Source organism: Eschrichtius robustus, chromosome 2 (assembly GCF_028021215.1).
Source record: "Eschrichtius robustus isolate mEscRob2 chromosome 2, mEscRob2.pri, whole genome shotgun sequence".
Classification (NCBI taxonomy): domain Eukaryota; kingdom Metazoa; phylum Chordata; class Mammalia; order Artiodactyla; family Eschrichtiidae; genus Eschrichtius; species Eschrichtius robustus.
The window spans coordinates 176,116,100-176,131,357 of record NC_090825.1 but is presented as its reverse complement, the minus strand read 5'-3'; the positions used below and the strand labels follow the sequence as shown (position 1 = coordinate 176,131,357).

General features: G+C 57.9%; 1 protein-coding gene across 2 annotated transcripts; it reads right to left on the bottom strand.

Annotated features, from left to right (window-relative positions):
- Positions 1-538: 538 nt before the first annotated feature.
- Positions 539-12,738, bottom strand: UBXN6 (UBX domain protein 6). 2 transcript variants are annotated; one of them, XM_068537234.1, is made up of 10 exons: positions 12,538-12,735; positions 9,107-9,270; positions 8,589-8,653; positions 7,402-7,530; positions 3,475-3,572; positions 2,822-2,897; positions 2,035-2,119; positions 1,578-1,928; positions 1,265-1,413; positions 539-690 (listed from the first exon to the last, which is right to left on the bottom strand). In XM_068537234.1, the coding sequence occupies exons 1-10, from the start codon at positions 12,618-12,620 to the stop codon at positions 565-567; spliced, it is 1,326 nt and encodes a 441-aa protein (XP_068393335.1). In that variant the 5' UTR covers positions 12,621-12,735; the 3' UTR covers positions 539-564. The 2 variants fall into 2 exon arrangements, with proteins under 2 accessions (XP_068393335.1, XP_068393334.1); XM_068537233.1 differs by lacking the exon at positions 539-690 and adding an exon at positions 701-896 and having other exon boundaries at positions 12,538-12,738.
- Positions 12,739-15,258: the final 2,520 nt, after the last annotated feature.

Below are 15,258 nucleotides of genomic sequence, written 5' to 3'. Positions count from 1 at the left end.
CAACAATTAGGAAGGTGCGGGAAGTGAAGAGCTCGCCTCGGACGTGAGGGGTCCCTAGGTGCCCAGGCAGCCGCGGGGTGTCCGCCTGGGCCCACTTCACCAGGAGCCACGGCCGGGCCTTGCCTGCTGGCGGCTCTGCAGAGCTGCCACCCTGTGCCGCCTCCCACGGCTTCAACTCACCACCGGGAAAGTAGTCAAACACCCTATTTATTCAGGTTTAGAATTTTACACACCGTGTCCTGACAGGCCCAGCGTCTCGTTCTTGTGCCAGTCACCTCAGGGCTAGCCGCAGCCACCGGGGCCACAGCACACGGGGACTGGGCCCAGGCTTCTCTAAGCAGGCTACTAGTGGCTGCTCCATCCAGGTGGCAGTCTCGGCACGCGTCCACGGCCAACCAGCAGCCCTCCCCATGCCTGCGGTGCCCGTGGGCAGGAGGAGGTTCCGGAGGAGGCTGGGAGGCCCCGGAGTGGTGGGGGGACCGGGGACGAGGGGAATGTGGAGGAAGCAGGGAGAGAGCATGAGACAGACCCACAGGGGCTGAAGCCAACCCTGCTTTTATTTCATTAGAGCTTCTTGATGGCCGACAGGAGCTCGGGTTTCAGGACAGATGAGTCTGGCTGGGTCCCCGCAGCCCTGATGTCCGCTAGCACGGCTGCATCCCACGAGAAGGTCAGGAGGGCCGAGGGCACCTGCAGTGGGGTAAGAAGCCTCAGCCTCGCTCTGGCCTCTATGTGACAGAGCTCCTGCTTCACGTTCAAATCTTCCTGCTGGAGCCGGGGCCACGCACGCCCAGGGCCGCTCCCCGCCGCTGACGGCACACCCATGCGCTCAGTCCGTTCTCATAACAGGGGCTCCTCTGATGATGACCCGGGCTCGGGGACGCCCCCTGGCCTGGCTGAAGCCAACCCAGCATCAGGCAGCAGTCAGTACTTCCTGTCCAGGCCTCCCTGAATCAGGGTCTGACCGCCCTCCAGCCCCCTCCTGCACCCTCCCAGTAATTGCGTTTTGAACGCCACCTTGGCTCTGCGCCGCAGAGGACTCTAACACACTGGGCACATTCCCATTTTGTAGACACAGAGAAGTTACTCAAGATCACATGGCAAGCAGTGGAAAGGTGGGACTCACACCCAGGGAGCCTGGCCCCAGGACCCCTTCCCCTAATGCCATCCCCAACCGAAGAGCAACCCCCTCCTCGGGGGTTTGTGCCGATTCAACACGAACCCAGAGAACCTGGATCCGCTGTGCGGGGAGCCCGTCACTCACCAGCCCGCACTCATTGAAGGCCAGGTTCTCGTCCTCCGACAACTTCTGCCCTCCCGAGGCCAGCAGCTCAAAAGGCAGCCAGTCGATCTGCAAGGCCTCCCGGACAAACGCGTACAGTGCTGCCACCCGCTCCCGGGCGTAGAAGGTCCCTGGCGGTGGGACAAGAGTGGCGCTGGAGCTCGTGGGAGCCCCCCTGAGCCCACCCAGCCCCCTGAGCCCTCGGCCTCCTCCCCCGGGACAAGCTCAGAACAGAGCAGGCTGCTCCTGCCGGCGCACGGCAGACCCGAGGCAGCACGCAGCACGCAGCACGCACCCTGGAGGAGGCAGCCGTCGGGGAAGCGCACGCGCAGCAGCGTGTACGTGTACTTGCGCATCTCCCTCTGCTCCTCCCGCTCGCGCATGGCCTTGGTCCGCAGCACGCTCAGCCGCTCCACGGCCTCTGACCGCAGCCGCTGCTCTCGCTTGAGCTCCTCCGCCGTGAGGTTGAAGAAGTCCGCAGGCAGGTCAAACTGGGAGGCCAGGGGCGAGGGCCGGAAGACCCGGCGCTGGCGGGCCAGCGTGGCCCGCACGGGCTCGGCGCGCAGCAGCTGCTCCTTGTGCTGCTCCAGGCTCTGGGGCTGGGCCAGGGCGGCCTCGCTCAGCACGTAGAACTCCTCGGGGCCCTCTGGGACACGTGGGCATGTCACTCTGCGGTGGCAGGGAGACCCCCGAGCCGGCCCCTCCCACCCCTGCCCCTGGGCTCAGCCACGGCCCTTCTCTTTTTCTCTTACCCTGGTCGGGGATCGGAAGCAGCACCTTCTGGAAGCCGATGGCCTCAAAAAACTCGTGGGTCCCTTCCAGGCAGTTAATGCGCTCCTGAGAGCGGAGCCAGAGGTCATGCGGGACACTTGGGGCCTCCTCGTGCCCCACCGGCCTCACTGCCCACCCCGCCCTTCTGGCCCAGAGTCCCATCTCAGAGCGGCCGCTGCCCCTGGACAGGATGAACCCCCAAAGCTGTCTGCAGGGGTGAGCTCACAGAGGGCCTGGGATCCCAAAAGGTCAACACCAGGGTGAAGGAGGCTGAAGAGCCAAAGGACAGCGGAGGCTGGGAGTCCCCAGAAGCGGGGGAGGCAGGCTCTGGGATGCTGGATGTGGGTGGGGACCCCCAGGAGAGAGCGGGGCCCCACCAGCTGCACGGGTACCACGGGCCAGAGTGCTAGGACCCCGCGATTTCTCCACAGAAACCAGAAGTCTGCGTTTGCGTGAAAAATCTCCCCAGTGCCGATGTGTTCCCAGCTAATTCAAAGAAAAGTCGAGTCACACCGTGGGTTGGTGGCGAGAGCAGACAGTGTACGCGTACTGTGCTTGTCCTGCGCTCATGAAGCCCTCCCTCCCTGCCTGGCACCTTCTGCCCACCTCAACTCCCAAGCCCTGCAGGGGCCCTTCTGCAGCCGGCTCTGGCCACCACCGGCTGGCTGCAGCCCAGCTGCTCCCACCGCCAGCCTGGGTCCTGGGTGGCCTCACAGGCCCAGCCACGCCGGCCACCCCAGGCTAAGTCACTCTGGTGGCAGCCCTCACCTGGAACACCTTGTTCTGAAGCTTGATCTTCCGGTACTTCTCCTCCTCGGGATGCAGGTGGATGTTGTCCAGGTACCTGGGGCGGACAGGGGAGAGCAGCTCAGAGCCACACCAGCTCGTGCTAAGAGTGACCCCCCGGGAAGGCTGCCGTCACACCCTGGACACCCCATAGAGCCCAACCCCTGGTGCCCCTGACACTGGGCCTCCTCCTCGGTCCTGCCTCCCCCTGAGGGCACCAAGGAGCCACCGTGGTGGGGGTGGAGCAGGCAGAGCCAGAGCTGATGGGTCCCCAGAGCCGGCTTGGGGGTTGCTGAGCAACACAGACTTCTGGCCCCACCCCCGACCTGCTCCCATCAGAGGAGTTGGCGGCGGGGGAGACCCTGCCTGCTTCACATTCTTCTGATGATCCCAAAGGGAAGCCAGGGTTGGGAACCCCCGATTCAGTAAACCTCTTCGTTCTAAAGACTGGTAAACTGAGGCCCAGAGAGGCCAAGCCCCTTCCCCGAGGGCGAGGGGGAGTGAAGTGTGGGACCTGGCCTCACAGGGTGGGGCCTGGCCTCACTCCCATGGCCGTGCTCCCTCCGGGGCCCCTCAGCCGGTCGCGATGGAGGCCCAGGAGCTGGCACCCCGGTGGGAGGGGGCCACCCACTCACCTGGCGATGGTGTCCACGCCCAGCTTCACCCGGTCCCGGTCCTTGTTGAACGTGTGGATCTTCATGATGGAGGCGGCCACTGGGTCGGTGGAAAAGTGCTGGGAGGAGGGAGGAAAGCTGAGTCAGAAAGCGTCCACCTCAGGGCCTGGAGGCCATGCCAGCCAAGCAGCCAGGTCTCAGCACTCAGGTGGCAGCAGTGACACCGGTGACAACAGTAAGAACTGTCTGACGGCAGGCCCTAGCATGGGACCAAAGCAAACTCAACAGCAGAAAAAGGAGGAGGAAAGCCCTTTTGATGACTCCAGCCTGGGGCCTCAGCCCTGCCCTCACATCTAGGGAAAAGGGGGCGATGGCAGCCCGGGTTACGCCACTCCTCAGGTCGGCGTGACACAGACCTTTGCCTACCGCTCTGGCTTTGGCGCCCAACGCCAGCACTGAGCGCGCCACCAAGGGCGCAGCAGCTGAGTGCCCGGGACCCGCCGGCCACCGCGGACCTGCCGTCCCTCCTCATCCCCCATCCCTACGAGGGACGTTCTAGAAACAGACGGAGGTGGCAGAGACAGGACGCAAAAGAGGTCTGTGACCTGCGGCTGCCTGGTCACTCCTGGGGGAGGCAAGATAGTGGAGACATCACTGACCGGTCCCCGTGCCTCGGGGGCTCCCCCTGCTTCCCTGGGGAGAGGAGGAGCTGCAGATGGAGAGGTCACAGGGCCCACAGTTGATCCCTCGACCGGCCAGCCTCTGGGCAGCCCTGGGGACCCTGCAAACAGCACCCCAGCGAGGAGAGGCTGAGAATGGATAACTAAGGCGAGGGGCAAGACTGGGCAGCAGATCTGCTCATGCTCTGGACAGCCACTGCACACGGCCACACCGTGTGGTCTTGTTTCTCTGCAGCCCCAGAAAGTCACTAGTTACATGGCGAGTGGGGCTGGCACCCGCGTCAGCCCCAAAGTCATTTGCTCTGCCTGGATAATGGTGGGGGTGGGGCCTCCCTGGCGGTCCAGTGGTTAAGACTCTGCGCTTCCACTGCAGGGGCCACGGGTTCGATCCCTGGTCTGGGAAGTTCCGCATGCCGCAAGGTGTGGCCAAAAAGAAAAAAAAAAAAAATGGTGGGGGTGAACAGCTGGGTCACCAGAGGTGATGAATCAAGAGCACAGACGACCTGGCCCACTCAGATCTACCCCTGGGCAGCCCCACAGAAGCCCAGCCACAGCTCCTGGAAGGCAGCTGTGGGGCTTCCACCCTGCCCCAGCTACCTTCCCTCAGCTACACTGGGGTGAGCCTTCAGCAGCCACAGCTGTGTCACTTAGTTGTCTGATCTGAACTGGGCCAGCTCTCCTGGGAGCTTCAAATTGGGACCCAGCCCAGTCTGCCAGTAAGTTGCCAGGGTAGGACAAAGAGACGTGGAAGGGCAGAGAAATCGGGTCTGCAGAGAAGCAGCAGTAAGATGGGGGGTGTCCTCAGGACACGGCTGAGCCAGGCTCACCGCCCCTTACTCCAGCCTCCTCAGGACAAGCACACCCACCCACCCAGGGAAGAGCTGCAGCTCCAAATGCTGTTCTCAGATGTTTCCAGGCAGCCTGCAGCCTTGTTTAAATTAGGACCAGGGTGCACGAACGGACAAGGGGACAAAGGAACAGACACATCCAGAAGGGAACCGAATCCACGTAGGGATTTACTTTGTGATAATGGCAGATTTCACAGTGGCCAAAAGACAGGTGTTTCAATAAATGAGGACTGGGGAAAACTGGATAACTATCTGGAAAAAAAAAAAGAAATGACACTAGCTCCATGCGTCCTATTCTACACAGGTATAATTCTAGTGGGATCAAAGCTTTAAACATTAAACAAAGCAAACAACAAAAGACAAAACAGAAAAGCACTAGAAAAACCATGGAAGAGTTGTTTTAATCCTGAAGTGGCGAAGGCCTTCCTAAGTAGGTCACAAAACCCAGAAGCCATAAAATAAGGCTGACACATTGAATTACATAGAGATTAAAAATTTCTACATGGCCATATGACCATAAACCAACTCTAAAAGTAAACAACTGGAGAAAAATATTCACAACTCAGATCATAGGCAAAAGACTAGTTTTCCTAATATGTAAAGAGTGTCTACAAATCAATAAGAAAAAAAAAAAACACCACCCAACACAAAAATGGGCAAAGGATGCATTCTCATATGAAAACACAGCCAACCTAAGCCAAAAAAAGGAAATGCAAACTAAAACTATGCTGAGATATTATTTTTACCAATCAGTTTGGGTAAAGACAAAAAATGTTTGGTAACCCACAGTGACGATGGGGGACAGGGAAATTGGTATTTTCTCACACACTGCTGGGTGAGTGTGAATCAGGACAACCCACATGGAACTTCATCTGGTGACAACTATCCAAAGCCCTACATGCTCTCCTCTGTCCCAGCAACTCTGCTTCTGGAATGGAGCCTACAGCTCAAAGTGATGTACAGACAAGGTTTTCATCATAAATATTGTCCTCACTAGCAAAAGACTGGAAACTCCCTACACGCTTATCAACACGGGGTTGGTTAAAGAGTCAGGGAACAGGGGCTTCCCTGGTGGCGCAGTGGTTGAGAATCTGCCTGCCAATGCAGGGGACACGGGTTCGAGCCCTGGTCTGGGAAGATCCCACATGCCGCGGAGCAACTAGGCCCGTGAGCCACAACTACTGAGCCTGCGCGTCTGGAGCCTGTGCTCCGCAACAAGAGAGGCCGCGATAGTGAGAGGCCCGCGCACCGCGATGAAGAGTGGCCCCCGCTTGCCGCAACTAGAGAAAGCCCTCGCACAGAAATGAAGACCCAACACAGCCATAAATAAATAAGTAAATAAATAAAAAACAAAAACAAAACAAACAAAAAAAGAGTCAGGGAACAATTTGCCGTGAGTCATCACGCAGTCACTGTGGAGAATACAGGCTTTCAAACCGCTCAGGAAAAAACAGAGGCATGACAGAGCCAATGGGGTAAAAATGTTAGCAACTGGCAAATGTGAGTAAGATGGGCAGAATGACATACATATTTGTGACCTGATCCCTGGAACCTGGGAGTATGTTAAGTTATGGGTCAGGGGGTGTGGAGGTGACAGATGGAGTTAAGGCTGCTGATCAGTGGACCTTAAAATAGGGAGATTAGCTTGGATTAGCCAGGTGCGCCCAATGGAATCACAAGGGCCCTTAAAAGGGGGAAGAGAGAGAGAGAGAAGCAGAGAGATGGCAGCTGGGAAAGACCTGGCCTGGCACCGCTGGCTGTGAAGACGGAGAAGGAGCCATGGAGTACAGACAGCCTGACTCCCCCTAGGGCTCCCAGAAGGCACACTGCCCTGCGGCCACCTTGACTGTGGCCCCGTGAGACCCAAGTCCCACTTCTAATTTCCAGAATTATAAGAGGCATGCTGTCTGGAGGCACCAAGTTCGTAGTAATCTGTCAGAACAGTAATAGGACACTCCCACCCTGAGTAAAGGATGTTCACGTGTTCTTTTTGTTCTCCTTGCGATTTTTCTTTACGTTTGAAATTATTTCCAAATACAGAATTTTAAGGGGGAAAAAAATGTGGAAGTTCTTTCTGTACTGATATAATACCTAGCAGTTTCCACGTCAGGCGTGAACGGTACATTACCTTTTACGTAAAACAAACACACAGCACGTGTGGCAGATATAGATGCATCGGTAGTTTGTACATATTTGGAGCATCTCTGAAAAGGGGCCTAGACTACTTACAGCTGCTGCCTCAGGGAGAATGGCCGCGAGGTGGGTGGGAGGCGGCTTTTCCCCGCCTACCCTTCTGTATCTTGAATTCTGTTCCTCAGGTAAGTATTCCCTCTTTAGAGAGGTTAGAGTAGAACCACAGCATATGCTCTGTGCCATCCGGGCTCCCGGGGGGTGGCTCCGGCACCGGGGCCGGCACTCACCGAGAGAATGGCCTCTCTGATGCAGGCGTCCCGCTGGTCCTTCCTCAGGATGGCCCCTGTGAGCGGGCAGGTGAAGTACACTCCGGGCACTGCCAGGTGTGTCGAGCCCTCCTCTTTGGGCTTGGGCACCTGGGAGGATGGGTGAGGGTGTCTGAGCCTAGACTGTGGACAGAGGCCACCCCGAGCCGCCCGAGTGCCACAGTCCTGAGAGCCTGGCCCTGGGAGCCAAACATCCTGGTCCCAATGCTGTCCCCTCTGCCTATTAGCCATGGAACACCGTGGCCCAGTGGCCAAACCCCTCTGAGCCTGTCTTCTGGTCTGTAAGATGTCCTCGAGGGACCACCTCAGAATTCAACAAGGTAAGGAACGGAAAGCGTGGAGCAGCTCCGGACACAGTGTAAGTGCTGAATTGATCGTTCCTGCTCTTCCCGCCCCCCTACCTGGTGAGGAAGGGGCTTTGGTGGGAGAGTGAGGAGTCATGGTGCCCTGGACGAGTCCCAGCCTTGCTCTGGGCCTCAATTCCTAGGTAATATCCAGGGTCCCTTCCATTCTGAAATTCAATGAGGCCTCACAGGTGGTGCTGCTCAGAACACCCTTTCTGCCAAGTTCTCCTTTGAGGCCTGCCTCCTCCAGGAAGGCCTCCCTGACTACACCAGTCTCCATGGTGCCCTCCTGTATCCGAGGAAGGCAGCAGAGGGCAGCGCTAAGGCTAAGGGCTTTGGACTCAGACAGACTGGGGTTCCAGTCCTGCCCCTGCTGGTTTCGAGGTGCATGACCAAGGGCACCGGGCCTCACCTCTCTGAACCTCAGTTTTCTCTTCTGAAAAGTGGGAACTGTAACAGCACCTACCCTCATGGGGTTACAGGGGAGGGAGGGGACTTAACGGAGGTGCAGTCCCTCCCCCAGGGCCTGGGCCTGGTGTCATTAGGTGCCAAGCACGCAGGTCCCAGACGACACCGCCCTCAACCACGGGGATCCCCATCCTGAGGCCAGAGATGACCTCGATCCACCCCGATGTCCCTTCTGCATCTCCCTACCCTCTCCAGCACCAGATGCTTACCGCCCAGGGCTGGGCACCAATCAGACCAAACGCAGGAGAGCCCAAGCGGGCACTCCAAGGGCTCCCAGCTCCCCTGCCCGCCCCAGGCCACCTCTTGGGTGTCGTGCTGCCATCGTGATGCTTTTACCGGGTTGGTCCCTGGGGCCTCCGGGCTCCCACTGACAGTCGCTTCAGCTTGAAGTTCCTTTCTCACTGGGGGGAGAGGCAGGGACGGGTCAGTGTGTGAGCCAGGCACACCATTCCCCGGCCTGGACCCTCGTGTGGGTCAAGTTCTAGTCCTTCCAGCTCGAGGTCCTCCCAGCCCGCCAACCTCTCCGTGCCCCCAGGCTGCGCCAGGCCACGTGCTCCTCCTCCTCTGAGTCCCAACCCTCCCCTCTGCAACCTCCCTGACATCCGTGCCGCCCAGACCACAGCAGACCCCTTGGCCTTTCACCTGCATGGCCCCTTTGTGGACTGGCTCACAGCTGTGATTTAAACCCTCCTCCCACCCCGAATTGCTGGCTGTGAAATTATTTTCAGCCAGAGCCAAGCACAGGACCTGGAACGCCTGAAAAGTCAAGGATCAGCCGCGAGGACAGAGGGGCAGAGGCCCGCCCCACCGCCCCCCGTTCCCACCCCCGTGGCCCAAGGATGGCCGAGGCTCACCCTGGCTCCGGATGGACTCCTGCGACATGGGGCCCCGCGCCCTGGGCTGCTTCTGCTCGAGCCGGGCCAGGGCCGCCGCGGCCGCCATCTGCGCCTCATCGGTGGGTCCCTGGCGGGGCTGCCGGAGCGCCGGCTTGCTGGGCTTTTCTTTGGGGGCCTTCTCCCTAAGGAGACGCGGAGGGACCGTGAGGTGACGTGGGAGCAGACAGAAGAGCGTTTGTCCCTCTCCCACTTCTGCTCCTGCCCCAGCAGACAGACATGGGCCTCTGCCCCAGGGGCCACCAGACGGGTCTAACGCAGACGGAGGAGCCTCGGGAGGCAGACAGTGACTCTGCTCCCCGCCCTGCCCGCCACTTTGGACAAACCCTGCACCGGCCTGGGCGTCGGAGTCATCCTCTGTCAGGCGAGGTAAGAGCACACCTACCGTCCGCAGGGGCTGACGCTCTTCGCCCCCTTCCCTGGGCGAGAAGCTCCACCCTTACTGTCTACGAGGCTGAGACATGGAGGCTTCGTCTACTGAGCGCCTACTGTGCGCCAGACAGCGCGCCAGGAGCTAGCTGTCGCTCGGCGCGTCTATTCCGCATGGCAACGTGCCTCCCAGCGAGCGCTCCAGATGCCCTTTCACAAGCCCCAGAGGGTCACGGAAGCTCGGGCAGCGGGCCAGGCCGCACGCAGGCCCTGCGTGGAGTGTGTTACAAGGATCTGGTTTAGGGACTTCCCTGGCGGTCCCGTGGTTAGGACTCGGTGCTCTCACTGCCGTGGGCTTGGGTTTGATCCCTGGTCAGGAAACTAAGATCCGGCATGCTGCGCAGCATGGCCAAAAAAACCCCCAAAGATCTGGTTTAATCTCCCCTCCACCCTGGGAAGTAGGCAGGGTGATCATCCCACAGGATGGGCAGCTTCCTAACCCAACCTAGCTCGAGAGCGACCTGGCCTTGACGTTCCAGCAGAGATGGCCTTCTTCCCACCAGGGTCTGACTCACCTGCCTCACTCTCCTCCTTTCCTCAGGACCCTCTCCCGATGCCAGTAGTTGGAATCATCTGTGCTATATCTCTAGAACCTTCTCAGAAGCCAAGGCTCTGAGTTCATGGCCCTCATGCTTCCCGCTCTGTTCAGACACCCGGGCAGCCCTCTTTTCTTGTCCCCAGGCCTCTGGGAGCTTCCTGCCCATCCCGGCCCCTCTCTCCAGCCCTCCCAACAGCTGAGAGTTCCAGGTCGAAGAAAAGACAAGTCACGTAGTGCCACCCTGGCCCCATCTTTCCATAAAAATGCCATTTTTCCAAGACCCCTCACTCACCCGCTTCATGGCTCCTCTGGGCAGCCAGAGGGATCCTTCTAAAACCCAGTCACTCCTCTGCACAAAGCCCTCTCATCCCATGCAGGACAGAATCCTGCAGCTTCCGCACCCTACAGGCCCTTCACGACCTGCCCCTTTCCCTTGTTCACTCCTATCTAAACTCCCTGCTGTTCTTCACACAGACCCAACCTCCTACCACAGGACCTTTGCACCTTCTGTGCCTTCTACCTGGAGTGTTCTGCCTGGGAGGGACAGGCACCGCTTCAACTGTGTGCGTGCGTGTGTGTGTGTGTGTGTGTGTGTGTGAGAGAGAGACAGAGACAGAGAGACAGGGGTTGATTTCCACACAGCTGAGTCTCACCTCATCCAGCTCTCGCTCAAAAGTCACCTTCTCAGAGAGGCATTCCCAGACCACCTAACAGTCACCCACATGGCTCACTCTCTGGACCCTGTTTATTTTTCTTCAGGGCCCATCTTTCATCGTTTATGTGTTGTTCTACTTGTCCTTCTCTCCCCACTACAACGTGAGCCCTGAGAGGGCACGGATTTTCACGCCGTAACAGTGCTGGACACACACCCTCGCACGCACCCTGAGTCTCCAGTCTGGCCCCAGGCACGTCACAGAAGCTTGGATCTCCATGTGACTCCCCTCTCCTGTCCTCCCAGGCCTCCAGTCTGACACAGCCATCAGCCCCCACCTCCTTCCTGTCACACACAGTCCCAGCTGCACCAGCCCCCCACCTCCACCCACTACTTGAGGAACAAATGAATGGACCCCCTTGTCTGGCCCACCGCTCTCCCTGAGCCCCTCTTAAGCTGCCCTCCTCTCCCTGTCACCGCCCCAGGCTCCCAGGACCTGCACTTCCCTCCCGTACTCATGGATCTGACCCTCATGGGCCTCCTCTGTCCCACTACTCCTTTGTCCCCTCCCAAGAACCCCAGGGGCCCCCAATCCTCGTGACAGATGCCCTGATGTCCTTGCCACGCACCCGATCTCCCTCACCCACCCCCACTGCCTCATGATGCCCCACCACCCCTTCCTGCCAGCCTCCCTGCCTCTCCTCCAACCCCCTCCCAGCTCCGACCTCTTCACAATCCCTTCCATTATGCCTCACAGACCCCTCCCCAGGCTGACCTCTTTCTTCATTCACTCCCCATCCTAAACCCCCTGGGGCCCCCCAGCCCCCTCTGTAGCTCCTGGTAGCAGCCCCAGCCCCTCCTGAACTCCCTCTTCTCATCCCATCCCCCCCAGTGGAGCCTCCTTCTCAGCCCACCGGCCCTCAGTCTGGCATCCTCACCTGGTCCAGCTCTTCACTATCCTCTGCACAGCACTGGCCCCTCACGCCTCCAGTGTGGCCCCAGGCCCTTCTCTTCTCCAAGTCCTCCCCAGATAAGTCTCAGAGGCCTGGAAATGCAGGCCACCTCCCCTCCCCTCCCAGGTCACCCTCGGGGCCTCCAGGCCACTCAGCCATCACCCACGAGGCCCCCCACCTCCTTCCAGTCGCAGACTCCCCCAGCTCCCCACCTCCACCCACCTGCCTCCCTTCTCCTCCCAGACCTTCCTCAGCCCCTTGCAGCACCCACCACCCACCCAGTGCACCCGCACCTCCCAAGTCCCTGACCACCCTTCCAACAACGCCTCAGGCCCCCTGGGCTTCCAGATTCTCAACCCGTCCTCCCTCCTGCTCCAGAACCAAGGCCCAGACCCCTATCGCCACAGAGTCTAAGCCTCACGACTTTTTGCCACCCCAGCTCTACTTGTTTCTCCAGGCTCAGTCCCCAATCTCTGGTCACCTAGATTCCCCCAAGCCCTATGCGATGCCTCTTCAGGGCCTCTTCTCCGCATCCTCGGCCTCTCCCTTACCGCCCGCCCTAACCTCCTAGGGTCTCCAGGGACCCCCCTCACTTTCTGCAGCCCCGCCCCCTCCAGCCTCTCCCCCTCCTGCCCCGCCCCCGGTGGCCTCCCCTCCCCCCTACTCCCACTCCCTCCCTCTTGCCCCGCCCCCCGAGGTTTCTCCCCACGCTCTGACTCTCTGCCGCCCCTCCCCGCCTCTCGTCTTCCCTGGCCTCCCCGCCCCTCCCCCTCCGCTCATCTCCGCCCCCGGGCTTCAAGCCTCAGCGCCTGTCACGCACCCCACCGACTCCATGAGCTTCTGACCGGGCCCCGCACTCTTGAACTTGACGTCGGCCTTGATCTCTTGGAAGAATTTCTTCATGGTGGCGGCAGGCCCGGCGGCGGGGGGCCGCGGGGGGAGGGGGCCGCAGGGGCCAGTAAGGGAGGGGCCGGCAGGAGCCAACAACCGGAAAGAAAATACTGGGCCGCCGGAAGTCCCGCCTTCCCGAGGGCAGCCCACGTGACAATCGGTCAGGCGTCGCTTTCTAGATCTCCGTGCCTTGCTGGCCCGGAGTGAGCGCTCTGCACTGTCGGGCCGCGTCTCGGTGGTTCTCCTGGACTCTGTTGCCAGGGGCAACGAGGGCGCTTCCAGCGGGAGGCTGTGCTTGGGCGCCTTCCACCGCGTTCCCCAAGGAGTGACAGGAGATAATCCGACTTAAATGTTGTTATTCCTTCCATTTTACCACAATGTGCTCGAAATTCTTGCTTGGGCTTCAGACTCTGAGGTGGAAGAACATTGCCATACATAGGATATTTTTCCAAATATTCAGCCGCAGGTACAAATCTGACACAGACACCAGGTCCTCATGCTCCCGGCTCGCGGGGTCGGCTCCACAGCTCCTCCGCACCCGCAGCTTCTGCAACTCCACCGCGCCGGCCTCAGTCGAGGCAACCGCGGGGGCCCGGCTAACGGACGCGCCACCGGCGGGTCAAAGGTCATGCGTTCCCAGGTGACTCGCTTTCCACAAATGGAATTGGGCGGAAGTGATAGCGTGCAACTTCTAGACTAGATCGTAAAAGACACTGCATCTTCCTCCTTGCTCTTGCTTTTTTTTTTTTAATTTATTTTATTTATTTTTATTTTTGGCTGCGTTGGGTCTTCGTTGCGGTGCGCGGCCTTCTCATTGCAGTGGCTTCTCTTATTGCGGAGCACGGCGTGTGGGCTTCAGTAGTTGTGGCACACAGGCTTTAGTTGCTCCGCGGCATGTAGGATCTGCCCGGGCCAGGGCTCGAACCCGTGTCCCTTGCATTGGCAGGCGGATTCTAAACCACTGTGCCACCAGGGAAGCCCCCTTGCTCTTGCTTTTGAATGACTCAGTCTGGGGGAAGCCAGCTGCCATGTGGTGAGGATGCCCAAGCAGTGATGTGAAGAGGTCCATGCAATGAGGAGCTGAGGCCTGCAGCCCATAGCCATGGGAGGGAGCTGACACGGAAGTGGCTCCTCCAGCCCCAGCTGAGCTTTCAGATGATGTAGCCTTGGCTGATATCTTGACTGCAGTCTCATAAAAGACCCTGAGCCAGAACCCCCCCAGATCCCTGACCCTCTGAATCTGCATGACATAATAAATGTTTGTTTGTTTGTTTGTTTTGGCTGCACAGCATGGCATGTGGGATCTTAGTTCCCCAACCAGGGATTGAACCCGTGCCCCCTGTGTTGGAAGCGCAGAGTCTTAACCACTGGACTGCCAGGGAAGTCCCAAAGGTTTGTTGTTTCAAGCAACTAAATTCTGAGGTAATTTGTTAGGCAGCAATAGCTAACTAATAGAAGAACGTACTGTGTTCATTGTGCTACCCTTTTCATCTATTCTAAATGTTTGAAATATTGAAAATTAAAGTTTAGTACTGTGAAATAAAGGATCATATCCCTTATATTCTCAAATGAAGATAACAGACTAATCCAAAATCACAGAGCCAGACAATGGCAGAGACCCGCCACCCCTTTCCCTGACAGTAAAGTGCTATCAGACTACTCTGTCTGGCATTCAACATCAGGAGGCTCCTGAGGGTCTAAAAAACCTCATCTCTTGTCACCACCCACTTTGCCCTCTCTGCCTTAGCTACCTGGCACTATTCATCGCTTATTACCTCCAGACCTTTGTCCAGGCAGTCACCTCTGCTGGAAGAGACCTGTCCCCAATCTGTCTAAAGTAGTCCTCTTCCTCCAGGTAGCCCTCCCTGACTACCTTCCTCATGCTGGGTGTAGTCTACTCTGAGCTCCCAAAGCACCTCACTCTTATAAAAATCATTGGTAATATTTGCTGAGTGCTCTTTACGTGCCCATATTCTGTGTGTCATCTTCACAATCTTCACAGCAGCTCTGTTTATAAATCAAACAGTGTTAGGACTCCCATTTTACAGATGAGTAAACTAAGTTCTGGAGAAATCAAATTGCTTTCTCAAGGTCACCCAGCTTTTACATGGCTTTTGATTTTTGTGTTCCAAGATATCCCGCAGTTGCAGAAAAAGCTTCTCTTATGTTTTCTTCAAAAAACTTTGTAGTGGAATTCCCTGGCGGTCCAGTGGTTAGGACTCCGCCCTCTCACTGCCAAGGGCCGGGGTTTGATCCCTGGTCAGGGAACTAAAATTCCACTAGCCATGTGGCTCGGCCAAAAAATTTTTTTAAATAATAATTTAAAAAAGCTTTGCAGTTTAATTTTTACATTTAGGTATGTGATTAGCTTTAAGATTTCTTTCTGTGCATGTGTATGATATAAGGTAGGGGTCAAGGTTGTTTTTATGTATTCATGTGGCTGTTTAGTTGTCCTAGAGAAATAGGACTTCAACTCTATAGGGTCCATATTTTTTTTAAGATTTTTTTTTTTTGATGTGGACCATTTTTAAAGTCTGTATTGAATTTGTTATAATATTGCTTCTGTTTTATGTCTTGACCAGGGATCGAACCTGTACCCCCTGCATTGGAAGGAGAAGTCTCAACATCTGGACCGCCAGGGAAGTCCCTA

Excerpts from the sequence above, each read along its gene's own strand:
- UBXN6 (XM_068537233.1), bottom strand. The coding sequence starts at position 12,620 with ATGAAGAAATTCTTCCAAGAGATCAAGGCCGACGTCAAGTTCAAGAGT. Across the intron at positions 2,120-2,821 it reads TTCAGAACAAGGTGTTCCAG|GAGCGCATTAACTGCCTGGA; the intron begins GTGAGGGCTGCC and ends CTCCGCTCTCAG. Across the intron at positions 1,414-1,577 it reads CGACGGCTGCCTCCTCCAGG|GGACCTTCTACGCCCGGGAG; the intron begins GTGCGTGCTGCG and ends TCCCACCGCCAG.